The sequence below is a fragment of the Embiotoca jacksoni genome, unplaced genomic scaffold (assembly GCF_022577435.1).
Source record: "Embiotoca jacksoni isolate LCO1_2020_lvr unplaced genomic scaffold, fEmbJac1.0.p SCAF_22, whole genome shotgun sequence".
Classification (NCBI taxonomy): Eukaryota; Metazoa; Chordata; class Actinopteri; family Embiotocidae; genus Embiotoca; species Embiotoca jacksoni.
The window spans coordinates 10,661,381-10,677,775 of record NW_027185363.1 but is presented as its reverse complement, the minus strand read 5'-3'; the positions used below and the strand labels follow the sequence as shown (position 1 = coordinate 10,677,775).

Below are 16,395 nucleotides of genomic sequence, written 5' to 3'. Positions count from 1 at the left end.
TTACAGGAACTGTATTCTAAGTCTTTTCTGCGTGCACGCGTGGCTGACTGAAATTTAGACAAATCTGAAAGTTATGTTACAGTTTCACCTGGTTTTACAGGAGTAAGCTGAAAACTGTGTGCATGTTGACATCTCTTAATAGGTAAAATCACTTAAACTTCACAAAGTCTCGCTCTATCGCAACCAGCATTTTATGAATAAGCTCACCACGACGTGTGCCTTTGAACAACCTAAAAATGATGTGACGATAATGCATAGTTTGAAATTGATTGATCAATCTCTTGCTGTTACAAAAGGGTAACTTCATGTAATTATAATTGGGGAAAAAAAAGAATAGAAAAGAAAAACTACTCAATAAAATATGAGGTTAGTGACAGAGAATGGGTAGAATCACAATAAATTTGGCACTTTGTAGTTTATTCTAGTTCATCTCAACTATGTCTTGGAGCCTGATCAATAAATTGTCATTATCATAGCTGACAGTGTATTTATCAGCACTGACATATATGTTCGCTGATATTTTTTTAAGTCATTCAGAAAGTGTCACTGCTGAGTTCACCCACCAGAACACACTAATATTTAATTCGTTTTTTGTTTTTAACTATATCATGCTCTGTATATATATATTTGTCACAATTATTGACTGGACAAACTTTATGGATTCTTATGACAAATATTTACTCGTGTTTTGAAGAAAAAAAAAATAATTGGACAAAATATTCGAGTTTTGAAACTCTTATCACAAATGGATGATAATTTTATTGATTTATTTGATTATTAAAATAGGTGTTTAAAAAAAAAATCTTTTCTGAAAGAACAAACCACGTCCCGCATAAAACGCATGAATTCAGCTACAGTTGTGATTGTGAAAGTAGAAAAGTCCTCGCACGCAAAATAGGCTGATATTCAAGCTCATACTGCCACAAAAAAAAAAAAAAAAAAAAAAAAGGTAATTTAAATTAAACCAAGAACGGGTCAGCCGGGGATTCGTGTCATTTGATTTTAAAAAAAAAAAAAAATAGTTTGCCTGCCAAGTATTACCAGCAAAGTAAACTAGTTTACTCCACCGTAATCACATCAGTCGCAGAGCCACGAGGGCGCGCAACAGGGTTGTGCACTCGCGCGTTCCGGTATTTGTACCCACATGCTCGCTCGCGGAGCTCAGTCAGCGTTTGACTCAGTTCGTGGCGGTGGGTCTCAGGATTTCCACTTGTCACGTTACTCTCTTCCCCCCCTCCCCCTCCGATTTACCGACGCCGAAAATCAAGCGCATCCCTTCCCTCTGCGAGCTAAAAACATGTCCAAGTTGGATCAGATCCTTATTCTTGACCCTCCCGTCGACCTCAAATTTAAAGGTAGGTGAATGGAATATATATATATATATATATATATTAAAAAAAAAATGTCCTGCGAAGTAGTCGAGAGGTGGTGGAGGAGGGTGGAGGGTGGTGGTGGTGGTGGTGGAGGAACATCACCTGGACTGAGATGATATTTCAGCGAATTTCGTTGCTAGTAAAAAAAAAAAAAAAAAAAAGCTCGATAGCGTTCACCGCCATTTTAAGTGAGCCGGAGGAGGGGGGGGGAGAGACAGGAGAGGGGAGGACGGGAGAGAGGAGAGGGGAGGACGGGAGAGAGGAGAGGAGAGGGCCGCTGGAGCACCGCGCTGCAGTGACGTGGGAAAGCCGGCGTGGCGGTGGCACCTTACCCCGGGGCCCCTGCTCGCCGACAAACACCCGGCGAAGTGGCGAAACAACGTGGCCGCCAGCAACGGCTGCAAAACGGAGCGCACACAAAACAAAAACAAACAAACAACAACAAACAAACAACAACAACAACAAAAAAAGTCCGGAGTTTATCACGCGGCGTGTTTTATTAAGCGGTAGCATTTAGCTGCTATTGCTGCTAGTAGCGTTAGCAGCAGCAAACTTGTTTGTTTCTCGCCGCTCCGCAAGTCGGAGCTGAAAGGGAATTAAACTTCTTTTTTTTTTTTTTTTTTTTAAGTTTGGACGTTTTCGTAAGGGGGAAAAAACCAAAAGTGAGCTCGCGGGTCGGAGGCTCCGCCGCTGATTTAAACGTGATAAAACACCCGACTGTTTATCTGTCAGTTGATCGTTGGCTAACGATGGCTAGGTTAGCCTGCTAATGCAAAAGTTGGTATGTAGCTACAACAACAACAACAACAACAAAACAACAAACTGTGGTTTCACATGTCAGACTTAAGAAGCCCTTTAGACACGGTGCAAGGTTTGTGGTGTTTCGTTTACTCCCAACTTGTTGCTCTTGTGATCATTTTACAAGTAAACGAGGTGACAGTAAACAATAAATACATCAAACATAAACAAATACACAAAGACAGTAAACACAACTATAAATCTTCACTATTATTAATTTTGACCCTGAATATTCTTCCCTGCATTTCTTCTATTCGTCCCAGTTACTAAATGTCTCTGCTGCAGGCATTGTCACAACTTGAGACACTGTTGTTGTTTGTTTGTTTGTTTTTGTTTTGCTGAATGTACCAAGCGCGTCCTAGAAACCAGAATATCTTGTCAGCCCGTCGTCTCGCCGAGACCGAAAGGCCAAATTGTCTTGCTCGGACGAGGCGCGAGTCGACACCGGTTTGACTTGATGAGATCTGTCGGGAAGGTCAGCGGTTCAAATACCAGCTTCGGGTTGGGTGTTGTTTACGAAGACGTTCAGACCTCCACACCTGAAGACCGCCAGGGTTTTTCTTTTTTTTTTTTTTTTTAAAGCCGGCCGTTAGTTATCTGGTTTTAAAGGTTGTGATTTGTTTGCGCAACAGGTTACTGGAACTTTAATCGTTTAAGTCTTGGTTAAAAAGCCGACGGTAGAAGTCAGTCCCGGGCCGCGCCGGTCTCCTCAAGTCGGGTCATTTTGGACGCGTGGTCGGTCGTAATCTGATCACGGATTTCCACAATTTTCCCCGATTAAGAAATTCTGGTCTAATTGGACTTGTACTAATTGCTGATCAGTCACAGGGTTTACGTTTTTTTCCCCCTCGTGAGATTAAACATTTGCCCTTTTGTTTACTGGATTAGATGCCGGGCTAAATTGTATTGTTACGATTGACCAGAATCGATCGGTAATCGCAGAGTGCCGAAGCATCATGTAAGACGTGTTGGAAGAATATCCCAATTATTATGTAAAATATTTGCAAATACATCGGTATTTATTCTCAATCGAAAGGTCATTCGCAAGTTGATTCAAACTACACGAGAGCTGCATCTGCTCCGGTGTCGCTCAAAAAAAAATAGCCCTTTGAGTTTTGAACCCCTCGTGTGGGGTGACTCGGGTCTGAATACATTTTATTATGCAAATAGGAGGAGGGGAAAAAAAAATCAAATAAAAATGCAAATGTTCTCGTTCTTCTGCCACTGGGAAGGATGATGACCACAGCTCCTTTGCTGTCACAGAGACTGGAGCTAAATCGGTCTGCGTATATCTGAGAGCCGGTCTTGTTTTAGAGCCTCTGCTGGGAGTCCTCCGGCGAGCTGGAGGGAGGGAGGGGGGGGGGGGGGGGGGCAGCCCTCCTTTCCTTGGCTGGTATTTTTAGAACAGGACCGGCCTGGGGGGGGGACCCTAACTCGGCGTACATGCAACGAGATGAGAGAGACGGCGCTCGAGCGGAGGTGGCATCGCGGTAGCTCGGCGTTGGACGCGGGCTACGTGGGCGTCTCCGTCTGATGCGCGCCACCGTTCTCCGATGTTTTATCCGTCTCAGCTTGGTTTTTTAGGAAATGCTCACCATGTGCAACGTAGACCCGGTGTACTTTTTGTGAAAGCAGTTGCTCGGTCGCCTTAAGTCCGTCTCCTTATTTAGTCACTGTTAAAGCAGAGGGATTAATAAATATAGAGTCAAGGTTTGAGCCTTTTTTTTTTTTTTTTTTTTTTAAACCAGCATCCATTTCCAGTTTGACCCACTTAGAAAGTTCAAGCAGGCTGAAAGTCAGTCGGAGTGACCGACGCTGCTGTAAATACTCACGTCACACCGTACTTTCGAACATTGCCAAATCATGTTTACTTTCCTTAATTCCTCAAATGTCATAATGCTATTTCGTAATTGGTTTGCATTCACGCCGCTACTGCGAGTCAACCTTCTGAAAGTTGATTTACCGAGCATTAAAGAGGCACAAATGGCGACGACAAACGGGGCGGAAACTATAACGGATTTAACAATAATCAATATTTATGGTTATCATACAACTGCAAGTTGACAAAGACGGCGTTTCTCTGTTACGGTGACCTTGTATTGTGACGCCGTTCTTTTTACACTTTCTAAAGCGCAGCGATGAATGAAAAGTTAAGATAGTGGAAGCAGAATCTGCGTATAGAAACATCAGGCGTCACACCGTCGCACAGATGAGGTTTTTCAGGTTTGCCTGAATGCCTTTGTGACACACCCGTGTTGAAAGCCATACCTCGGTCATCACCATAACTTTACATGGTAGCTTAAGCCGGGTGGAGCCTCTCCAATCTGGTCACGCACCGCTTCTTATCTCTCCGAGCACTGGATGTGAAGGAAGGCTTGGTGAACTGCAGAAGTCCAACCAAGCAGTGAAAACCATGGAAAGTAGAAAGACTAATTTGACTGTTTATATTTCTTGGTAGTGTCCGATATATATTTTATGCATAAAAATATATATATATATATATATATAGGAAATTTGATGATACTGTGACGAGCTGAAGGAAACCGTATGTATTTGCTTTAGTAACTAGTTTAGGTCAGGACATTAGAGATCAATTATACGTTTATTTAGTTGTATTCTATTGGTTTTAATGAGAAATTTGAAGAAATACATTTAAACATTAGAAACCTGACAGTTACTGAGTAAAATAGTTGATCATTCTGCACATAAATCCACCGTGGGATATGTTTAATAAAAGCAAAGCTGAACCAGTGCTTTCTCTCCAAATTCAGACCGTCGAGCCCCACGGTCAGTTCCAATAAAAAATAAAATTAAAAAAAAAAAAACACCAACGTAAATTGCATTTGTGCTCTCGCTTGGAGCTCGAGATCCAAAATGATCAGGTTTATCATCGGGAGGTTGTTGTGAAACGGTTGACTGCTGTCCCCAGTGGTAACCAGAGACATGTTCCATTAAAACACTTGGACAACCTGCAAATAGTGTAGCAGGTAAAAATCAGTGGACACCTCTCCACTCTCCCCTCCCCATGTGAAGGATGTCAACTAGTCTCACATCATGGGACATGTTTTTGTCCCACGGGCTAATTGCTGTGATCGAGTTTGGGGTACCTTTGACTTGGCATCCACTTGTGTTTTCGACATGCCATGGCTGATCAAAGCTGGATGCTGCTGGATGCTGCTGACCGCGGTTAAGGACCTAATTTGAAACCTCCTCTGTCACAAGATGGCGAAGCTAACTATTTATCTCCTGATATATGATTTGATTAGGCCAGGACCTTAATTTCCAATGTCAACATGGGACATCTGTATGAAATTAGCCGTCTCGGGAAAAAAAAATAAACCGTATTCTTTCAGCTGGTGCGGCCCGGCCCGTAGTCCGCACGGATGGTCTTGTAGACGCTGCTCTTTGTGAATGTCTTATGCTCAGCTTTGCATTTATAGGTGGTGATATCCCACCATCGGGGTTATGGAGTTGTGAAAATGCTTTTAATATGTCGGTTCGATATTGGAAAACACTACAGTTTAAGGGAGGTTATTCTAAAGCTACACACAAAATGTCCTCTTGTCTTTACAAGTAGGTTAGACATCACTAAAAAAAACAACACACCAAGCCAATCGTATACTCGAGAGCATATTATTTGAATATGTCGCAACTCAGGATCGATATGTATATCTGCAACTGTTAATAAAACAGTCTCACACCGCCGGACTTTTCTTTCTTTTTTTTTTTTTATATCCATCTCAAATCAAAGATCTTCTGAATCGTGTAGTCTAATTGAGTTGCCCGTCAATTACTCTTTTTAAAGTTGTTTTTGAGCATTGGCGGCCAGGGAGGATACGCCATTTGAAAGATCGGAACTTCTGCAATCGCGTTACGAAAACACGCAACACACCGACTCTGGTGCGGTGAAGTCGGACAACTCGCCCGGAGAAGCGCGTCCCCTTCGCGCTTTCGCGCAGCAGCCGAACGTTTTCGTCGCGGCACGAAACCAATGACGCTCTTGTGTTTGTTGTTCTGCGTCCACCAGGTCCTTTCACAGATGTAGTCACCACCAACCTCAAACTGAAGAACCCTTCTGACAAAAGAGTGTGTTTCAAAGTGAAGACGACGGCGCCGCGCCGGTACTGCGTACGGCCGAACAGCGGCGTCATCGATGCCGGCGCAACCGTCACCATCTCTGGTGAGTCTCCATTCATCAGCCGTCTTTGTTTTTCATCAAAATTCGTTTTTTTTTGTTGTTTTTTTTTTTAATTCACACGAGTCGGCAGAGTGCACATTTGACTTGTGGCCTGTGTAGTGAAGTGTCCACAGGACAGAAACGTCCCCGTGTTACCGTTGTAAAGCGGTGCTGTAACCCGGATGTGCTCTCGGTTAACATTTCAAATGAACAAATTCAGTTACCTGTGTAGTTTTCTTTTCTTTTCTAAAAAATGTCCCGCTATCCTCATTTCATTAGTCGGTTGGTTAAACACTTGCAAGCGGTTACTGGCATTCAACATTTCAGTAATAACAAACGTTAATATCCGTATTATAAGGCCAAAGTAACGTGCGGCGTAATTGATTTTGCGGCGAGATGGCGTTGGATTGTGTAGAAAAAGATGCATTTAAAGATTTAATGTGACGGAAATGTCTGTAAATATTAACTTTCCTTTTAAAAGTAACTGGAAATTTGCAGTGGACACAATATTTCCAGGTTGTTGTGATTCTCCCGTTGGTTCAGAATATTCATGACGCGTGCGTTGGGCGATTATCATAAGTAATAGGTGTAGCAATAGCACCGGTGTCCTACAGCCAGCCGTTGGTGTATCTGCTAAAACAGTCATACAGAGATTTGCCACAAAGGTCAACCGCACTAGTGATGTGACCGAAAGATTACATTTGTGGTTAGATAGCGCCTCTGCACGCCGACTGAAGCGTGAAACACGAATGATTGATGGAGCAGCCCTCAGAGCAGCCCGTGTAAACATCTTGTCTGTAATCATCTCCGGACTGCGTTCTCTGATTAGTGGTGAGAATCTGATGTAAATGTGGTTTAAATTTTAGCTTCAATCTGGCTACTGCCTTCTTCTTCTTCTTCTTCTTCTGCTGGTTAATCAGACCAAACAGTCGAACAGGTCCTTCAATCGTCCGTCGCGATGCTTCATGTCACGGGTAGCATTAATGAAATCACGGCTGTTTTTAAAAATAAATAAAAAAATCTGCAGAATCTGTAGAAAGCTCAAATCTAATTTGAGCTCCAATGTACTTCAGCGATCACGTTTTCACCAGCGGAGGAAAAATAATTAGACTGTTTGTTTAGTATTAAATGCACTGCTTCCCATTGTAGGTTTGTGTAGTGATGAAGCAGCTGCTTTGAAAACATATTACCATTATACATGACATGAATTCACCAAGCCTGGAACAACCCACCTGCCAAGCAAGCAAAAAAAACCAAACAAAAAAACAACCTCTAAAAGTGTACAGAAGTTTGCTGCACTTTGTGTGAAGCTCACTGATGAGTAAAAACTATTCATGGTGTTATTTTTATTTTATTTATTTTTTTCAAAGCGTCCTCAGTTTACTTTTAGTGTTTTTAAAACGTTTTCCCTGCTGCTCATCAGGAGTTCAGTATGCTGAACGTCTCGGTCGTCGGTTCTCTGTGTATAGAGATGCCTTTGTGCAAATGTTTTACCATTGTTCCTCGTTCTTTTCCAGTCATGCTGCAGCCCTTCGACTACGACCCTAATGAGAAAAGTAAACATAAATTCATGGTGCAGACGATTTTCGCGCCACCAAATGTTTCTGACATGGATTCATTGGTAAGTGATTTTTTTTTTTTGTTTTTTTTTGTATCCATTTATTTCATTTTGCTTCAACAAGATGTGGTTTAATAGGTTTGAGCTAAAAAAAAACTAAAAAAAAACACACCGTCACTGCTTTTTATTTAGTGACTCATAAGACATTTAAATATGTAAAGTGGGAGCTTGACGACAGTGATTTGTGTCCATCTGCACCAGATATCAGACTTTATTACTCGGCTTGCTCGCGCCAAAACGTACAAACCGACGCAGCAGCAGTTAACACGGAAGTCCATGTAAAAACACTGTATTGATTTCTTTGATATAAAAAGAGTCGCTCAGTTTAAATATTTATATTTTTAAACGTACCGACCGATCTAGATGTAGACAAAGTTCACACTGTTTAGCACCGACAGCTCAGTATATTCTTAATGTGATAAAACATCAAGATGTATAATCCACTTTTCAAGTGGATATATATATATATATATATATATATATATATATATACTTTTTATATTTACTGCCAAAATCCGAACATGGTCATTGACTGGGTTGTTGTCATCCTGCTGAGTTACGTGGACAAAGGCCATCAAGGCAAACCATTGAACAAAATTGAGCTGCGTCCTCCAGTTGTCCACCAGAGGGCAGCAAAGGCTCAGTCAGCCAGGACAACATGCACATACTTTGTGGTTGTGTTCACGAAGTGGTTTGTCTTGAATGAGTCTCAAAGTTCAGCAAGTGCGGAGGAACAAAGGTCTGACGGATTCTGATAAGTAGACTGGAATCTGATATGGTTACTAATTCATAAAATACATTTCCTCCATTGCATTGCACAACCCAGCAATTGCAAATCTGTTTTACACTCCTCACTTAAGTTTTTTTTTTTTTTTCCTTCATGTTCAGCAGTTCTAATGTGTAATAGTTTTGGAGATGACTTTATGGAAACGTGTCATTCTTAAAATACACACTTTAAAATCCGTGAAAAAAAGATGCACACAGGAGTTCGTGGGAATGAGACTGAGGTTGAAACAGTTTTTTTGTTTTTTTAAATGTTGTGCATGTTTTTAGTTCATGTAACGTCCATAGATTCAAGGTCACATTGCATATGAATATTTTAAAGTAGTGTGTGTGTGTGTGTGTGTGTGTGTGTGTGTGTGTGTGTGTGTGTGTGTGTTTTCACAGAATTCAGCTGTTAGCAGTTTGAGTTATATAAATGAATAACAAGCCCATTTTTCATCTCCACCAGTGGAGAGATGCAAAACCCGATGATCTCATGGATTCCAAGCTGAGATGCGTCTTCGAGCTGCCTTCTGAAAACGATAAAATGGTAAGAGGCTGCTGTGCATTTAAAAACAGTCTATTTCCACATAAACCAAAACCTGAAGCATCATTTGGTCGATTCAAGGTCTCGTGTTCAATGCCGAACTCTGAAAATAGCCCCAAATACATAACTTTCCATAGACGCTTAAACATGGGGGGGGGGGGGTCCTTATGTCTAATGTGACTCTCTCCATCTCGCTCTCTAAACTCGATAAATTATTAGCCCGTTTCCTTTCCGAGCCTCATCTAAAATAGTTCATTATGTCACGCTCTTATCGTATTGTCGGTTGTGGAAATGGTGAAAAATGTGTTTTGGCTGGCAGATCAGACAAAAGTCGACCGAGTTGGCAACAGCAGCTTTTGTGGTACCGTTGGAAAACGCCGGGGGAAAAAGCGCCAATTGAATTGGATTTCCATTTTTAATGTACATTTATGTGGAATTTCGCCACTTTTCTACGAAGGTCAACGTGAAAGTCACGAACGACACCGACATTCTCGAGCGCAAGAGAAACGGGGTCATAATCTATCGTCATGTCAATTTTCTTATCGGCGCAGAAAGTGTCACGATCCGGCTGATTTACGATGGGACCTCCACATGTTTGCTTATTCGGTACCTTTAGGTCTAAAAACTTATCGGAGTCTGAATGGACTTCCTAAACAGATGCTTTCCTTGGATGGCGGCAGCGATAACAACATCATATCCTGCCTCCGGATCTGTTGTCAACCTTCATTCACAATACTGTAGTTGTCTGTCCCCATAATACAGCCCTCTGTCCCCCCCGCCGTCCGGTTATCTCACAAAACAAAGCCACATCAAACATCTTTCTTTCGATTCGGCACCGTGACCCTCCGGGCCCGCGGACAAGGGGGGGCCTTTCTTCGCCTCGGCCCGGGGCGGCCGTCCCGAGGCCGACCTTCCCCTCTTGGCTCAGGGCAACGCTGGCCTTCACCCCGGTCACCCTCTTCCTCTCTCCCCGTCGGGCAGAATGACGTGGAGGCGACCAAAGCGGCCCCGGGGATGAACTCCACGAAGGCCGACTCGACGGCAGCCGGCGCCTCACAGGACGAGACGGAGATGAGGAAGGTGGTGGAGAAGTGCAAGAGGCTGCAAGCTGAGATGAGCAAGCTGACCGACGAGAATCGGCAATTAAAGGTCAGATGTGTTGACAAATTGAATTTCGATTTTTTTTTTTTTTTTTTTTTTTTTTTTTTTGAATGCATTTGAAGCCGGATGAAACTAAAACCAAACGTGATTCACTAACCTTTGTGACGTTTAGCAGAATGAAACTCAAAGATGACGTAACTGTAACTGACGTGGACCGAATCCACTTTGATGTCGTACGGCTCTCTTTCGGTGTGTTGCTGGGTTTGCAGTAAGGACGGGAAAGCAAAAAAAAAAAAAAAAAAATACTACTTCCACGCACGACTTTCTGACGGCCGCCGTCGTCTTTGCGCGTTTCTGCCGTTCGCTCCGCGTCGTCCGATCTCGCGGTTTTACCTGGAAGCGACGTCGTCGTCGCCGTCTTCTCCCCCTTGCGTTGTTTAATGGCGGCTTCCTATCCAGTCGGTCTCAACTCTTGTCAAGGCGGCGAAGCGTCGCTTTTATCGGAGGGCCGTGTTTTGAAGGACGTGCGTGTCTCTCCTGAGTGAAGAGGCAGCTGAAAAAAAGTGTCTCGATCTCTCTCGTGACAAAACAAACACGAGATTTACTGGGAGACATTAGAAAAATAAATAAAGTCGTAGGGAAACGTTGGAATGCCAAAAAAAACAACAACGGTTAATTAAAGTTAACGGTGTTTGCCAGATACATCCGCGGCGTTAACGTCTCCGAGGAAGTTCTCTGATTGGCTGAGATGAGGGAGAGTTTAATTTCCGGGGTGTTAAGACACTTATTTTTCAATATTTCAGACCTGATCGGATGAATTGTGTTGGAATCTGTACAGAAAGAGGGAGAAAAAAAAAAAAAAAAAAAAAAGCGAGTACGCCAGGATGTCTCGGTCCCGATCCGGTCAACGGGAGACGACGTCCCGTATTGTGTTTTTCTCTGATAACTCCCCTCCGCTCAGCTGTCGAACACTTTTCCTTCATCCCTCCTTCTTCTCCACAGGAGGATGGTATTAGAATGAGAAAGATGCCCCGCTCAGACCACATGACTTCAAACTCAACTTCCCTGGTCGGCCGAGAAGCCGGCGCCAACTCCCTGCCCTCCCTCGTCGTCGTCATAGCAGCCATCTTCATTGGATTTTTCTTTGGGAAGTTCATCTGGTAGACTGGGAGATGCATGCCAGCCGTATCCCCCCCCCCCCCAACCCCGCCCCGCCTCGCCTCGCCTCGCCCTCCTCCACACCGCCCCCCACCGGCTCCGGAGTTAAAAAAAAAAAAGAAAAGGCCTGGGAAAAAAAACCAAGAAGTCTTTCTGTTGACTTTGCCATATCATTGGTCGTGTGCCCTACAGTGAACACATCTGTACAGCATCATACGAAGGCGGCGCCTTTTTACAATCTCACAGTTAGTATGCACAGAGTTGAGTAAACAAAGGCTCCCTTTTCTTCTTCTTCTTCTTCTTCTTCTTCTTCTTTTTCTTTTGTTTTCTGATGGCTGGAGTATACAGATGTTGAGGTGGGACAATGAAAAGTTGTTTACCAACAGTCCACACGGAAGCTGCACCTAAAGTCAACCAACGGGGCATGAAGCAGTCAAAACATTAGATTCTCTCTTTCTCTTTCTCTCTCCCTCTCTCTCTGTTGGTTTTTAATAGGAATTGAATGGAATGTTAGGTGTCTTGTAAATGTTGTTTTAAAATCCTTTTAAACAAAAAAAAAAAAAAAAGGAATGACTTTCCATCAAAAAAGACCTTTGCTACCTGTTGCTGGATTGCCTCTGAAGTAAATCTGTTCGGTTTGTAATTTCTTACTTCTTGTGTTGGAATGTTCAGGTCCAGCTGGGGATATATAGGTGCCTCCTTCTTGTACATTTGTCCTTTCCTTTTCCTCACAACACCAATGCAGACTTTATAATATTATTATTATTATTATTATTATTATTATACAAAGCATATATTCCTTCTGAGGCTAATATTGACTGAAAAAAATAATAAAAAGATTTCCATTCTTAAAATCCTGTTCCATGGTATTAAACATTGAAAACAAATAAAAATGAGAAATGTGGTTTTCATAGCCGTCTTTTCATGTCTCTCTCTCTCGCTCTCGCTCTCTCTCTCTCTCTCTCTCTCGAACCCTGGTATTTATTATTTAACGAGCGCGCCGAGCTTTTCCGTCACGTTGTCGCGAACGGGTTTTTTTTTTATTGTTTTGTTTTTTTATGACACACGAGGACAAAATACAACATCTGAACGAACCGTTTTAAATACGCCTGACAACTCGGCTAACGGGTTCGTTCGCCTTCGTGTTGTTTCTTGCCGAGAGCGACGAGATATCTGCGCCGTTGAAATGCGTAAAAAAAAATAAAATAAATAAAGCCCGCGTCGCCACGGAAACGGGTCACGTTACACACTTCAATTTCACATGAACTAAAACGACTCGTGATGGAAGTTTGGATTCTACTTTTATTAAATTGAAAAGAGCATTGATTGGTTTTTTTTTTAGTTTTTTGCTGTTTGAGTTTAGACAAAATAGCCGCTCGTCACCCTTCGAGGTCGTTTGTCGGTAATTTGGCGCGTTTCTTGTACGTTACGGCACGCCGGATGACAAAATGTGCTGCGGTCATTTTTGTTCCTAAACTTAACTCATTTCAGTCTGCCGGGTTATAAAAAAGAAAAATACAACATGCAAAAGTTTTCCACAAAACTGAAACCCACAATCATTTGATTGAAGCGTGAAGTAATATGATTCACATAAGGACTCCGGCAGGACAAAGCAGCGTGGGAAAAACCCATTGACATTTTTTTTTTTTACAATTTTTTTTCTTTCTTTCTTTCTTGGCAGCACAGCGAAGGAGAATTACATGTCGAGCTGCGGCTGAATGGCTGTCGTGTCGGTACAAATTGAATGTTGCATAATTGTATTCATAAGGTGTTGGCTGATGTTAGTGTTGGTGTATACTGTGTGTGTGTGTGTGTGTGTGTGTGTGAGCTGGTAAACGATTAGAAAGTGTCAAACAAAAGCGCTCAATGTCCAAGACGGACCGACATGTTTAATTCAGGAAACTGTTTCCAGGATTTTTTTTTTTTTTTTTTTAGGACAAAATCAAAATGATCTTTTCCAACGTTTTTTTTTTGTTTATTGTGCTTAGAATCTAATACTGGTTGACAGATTGTTGCTGGATTTTTTTTTTTTTTTTTTTTTTTTTTTTTTAATGTATTTATATTTTTCTGAAACTGCCGTCGATCGGGATCTTGTGGAAAGTATTTGCTCAGTAAACATGTTAAAAATAGGAGAGAGATGTGCCTCAGCTTTTGGTGAGGAGAACTACGAATGGAGGGGGGGGAGGAAAATAGTGCACAATCTTTAATCTGTTTGCTCCTTTATAAAAAAAAATCATTTACAACTTGCCAACGTGACTTTGAAGTGTTCCCGCTTATCAACTTCACAAAGAGAGAGAGAGAGAGAAATCAAAATTAAAACCCAATTTGACTTTTTCCAGCTGTGAGCGGCTCCTCAAAAATGTGCAGTATTTAGTATTCACGCTGTAGCAGTGAGAACGTGCTTCGTACTGAAAACCGGCTTAGAAGAAGCATGTTTTAAGGATGAGGGATGATTTGTCTGTTGTTGTTGTTTTTTTGTTGTTGTTGTTGTTGTTTTTTCGCCCACAGCTACAGATGTAAGGAAAAACGTTTATTTTAAAAAAAAAATATATATATATATATATATTTTTTTTTTCTGCCGTTGTTGCTAATTATCCACAACAGAGCGAGAGAACCTTCTCGCGTGGCTTTTGTGGCTTATCGGAGGAAATGTAAAAAAAATAAAACGGTCGGACAGAAAACGTGCACACTAAGAAAAGGAAATGCAACTTTTCCACAAAACCCCTGAACGGCATTGAATTTGACAAAACTGTGATTTTTTTTTTTTTTTTCTTTTTTTTTTAAACATACAAAAATTTCAAAGTGCGAACAGCCGTGAGGATGAACTGCCTCCCAACAGCTCCTGTAAAAGCTGCTCGGTGGCCTCCAGCACAGGACTTGTTGTCCTTGGCAGCTTCCCTGTACAACTCCCTAGAAACGCATCGACTCCACAAACCTATTAAAAAAAAAAAACGAGGCGTTTTAAATGCTCTGTTGGGCGCCATCAAATTCTCACGAGGGGATTAACGATTAACTGTATGTATACAGTGGGTACGGAAAGTATTCAGACCCCTTTAAATTTTTCACTCTTTGTTTCATTGCAGCCATTTGCTAAAAACAAAAAAGTTCATTTTATTTCTCATTAATGTACACTCAGCACCCCATCTTGACAGAAAAAAACAAATGTAGAAATTTGTGCAAATTTATTAAAAAAGAAAAACTGAAATATCACATGGTCATAAGTATTCAGACCCTTTGCTGTGACACTCATATTTAACTCACATGCTGTCCATTTCTTCTGATCCTCCTTGAGATGGTTCTACTCCTTCATTGGAGTCCAGCTGTGTTTAATTAAACTGATTGGACTTGATTAGGAAAGGCACACACCTGTCTATATAAGACCTTACAGCTCACAGTGCATGTCAGAGCAAATGAGAATCATGAGGTCGAAGGAACTGTCCAAGGAGCTCAGAGACAGAATTGTGGCAAGGCACAGATCTGGCCAAGGTTACGAAATAATTTCTGCAGTACTCAAGGTTCCTAAGAGCACAGTGGCCTCCATAATCCTTAAATGGAAGAAGTTTGGGACGACCAGAACTCTTCCTAGATCTGGCCGTCCAGCCAAACTGAGCAATCGTGGGAGAAGAGCCTTGGTGAGAGAGGTAAAGAAGAACCCAAAGATCACTGTGGCTGAGCTCCAGAGATGCAGTAGGGAGATGGGAGAAAGTTCCACAAAGTCAACTATCACTGCAGCCCTCCACCAGTCGGGGCTTTATGGCAGAGTGGCCCGACGGAAGCCTCTCCTCAGTGCAAGACATATGAAAGCCCGCATAGAGTTTGCCAAAAAACACATGAAGGACTCCCAGACTATGAGAAATAAGATTCTCTGGTCTGATGAGACCAAGATTGAACTTTTTGGCGTTAATTCTAAGCGGTATGTGTGGAGAAAACCAGGCACTGCTCATCACCTGCCCAATACAATCCCAACAGTGAAACATGGTGGTGGCAGCATCATGCTATGGGGTGTTTTTCAGCTGCAGGGACAGGACGACTGGTTGCAATTGAAGGAAAGATGAATGCGGCCAAGTACAGAGATATCCTGGAAGAAAACCTCTTCCAGAGTGCTCTGGACCTCAGACTGGGCCGAAGGTTCACCTTCCAACAAGACAATGACCCTAAGCACACAGCTAAAATAACAAAGGAGTGGCTTCGGAACAACTCTGTGACCATTCTTGACTGGCCCAGCCAGAGCCCTGACCTAAACCCAATTGAGCATCTCTGGAGAGACCTGAAAATGGCTGTCCACCAACGTTCACCATCCAACCTGACGGAACTGGAGAGGATCTGCAAGGAAGAATGGCAGAGGATCCCCAAATCCAGGTGTGAAAAGCTTGTTGCATCATTCCCAAGAAGACTCATGGCTGTACTAGCTCAAAAGGGTGCTTCTACTCAATACTGAGCAAAGGGTCTGAATACTTATGACCACGTGATATTTCAGTTTTTCTTTTTTAATAAATTTGCACAAATTTCTACATTTCTGTTTTTTTCTGTCAAGATGGGGTGCTGAGTGTACATTAATGAGAAATAAAATGAACTTTTTTGATTTTAGCAAATGGCTGCAATGAAACAAAGAGTGAAAAATTTAAAGGGGTCTGAATACTTTCCGTACCCACTGTATATATATATATGTATAAATATATATATATATATATATATATATATATGTATGTATATGTATGTATGTATATATATGTATGTATATATATATATATATACACACATATATATGTATATATATATATATATGTTGAATGTTCTACTGTGGGAGCAGAAATGTTGTTGTACAGAACGGATAAACACAAAGACGAGTATCGAACCCTTT

The 16,395-nt window shown here is 41.9% G+C and overlaps 1 protein-coding gene across 1 annotated transcript; it reads left to right on the top strand.

Annotated features, from left to right (window-relative positions):
* Positions 1–1,150: 1,150 nt before the first annotated feature.
* Positions 1,151–12,443, top strand: vapal (VAMP (vesicle-associated membrane protein)-associated protein A, like). Its single transcript, XM_069157911.1, has 6 exons — positions 1,151–1,355; positions 6,199–6,351; positions 7,866–7,969; positions 9,198–9,278; positions 10,257–10,424; positions 11,379–12,443. The coding sequence occupies exons 1-6, from the start codon at positions 1,298–1,300 to the stop codon at positions 11,538–11,540; spliced, it is 726 nt and encodes a 241-aa protein (XP_069014012.1). The 5' UTR covers positions 1,151–1,297; the 3' UTR covers positions 11,541–12,443.
* The last annotated feature ends 3,952 nt before the right edge of the window (positions 12,444–16,395 follow it).

Bases quoted from the DNA above. Each gene is read 5' to 3' on its own strand.
- vapal (XM_069157911.1), top strand. From the start codon at position 1,298: ATGTCCAAGTTGGATCAGATCCTTATTCTTGACCCTCCCGTCGACCTC. The intron at 7,970-9,197 runs GTAAGTGATTTT...CATCTCCACCAG, and splicing joins TTTCTGACATGGATTCATTG to TGGAGAGATGCAAAACCCGA. The intron at 9,279-10,256 runs GTAAGAGGCTGC...CCCGTCGGGCAG, and splicing joins CTTCTGAAAACGATAAAATG to AATGACGTGGAGGCGACCAA.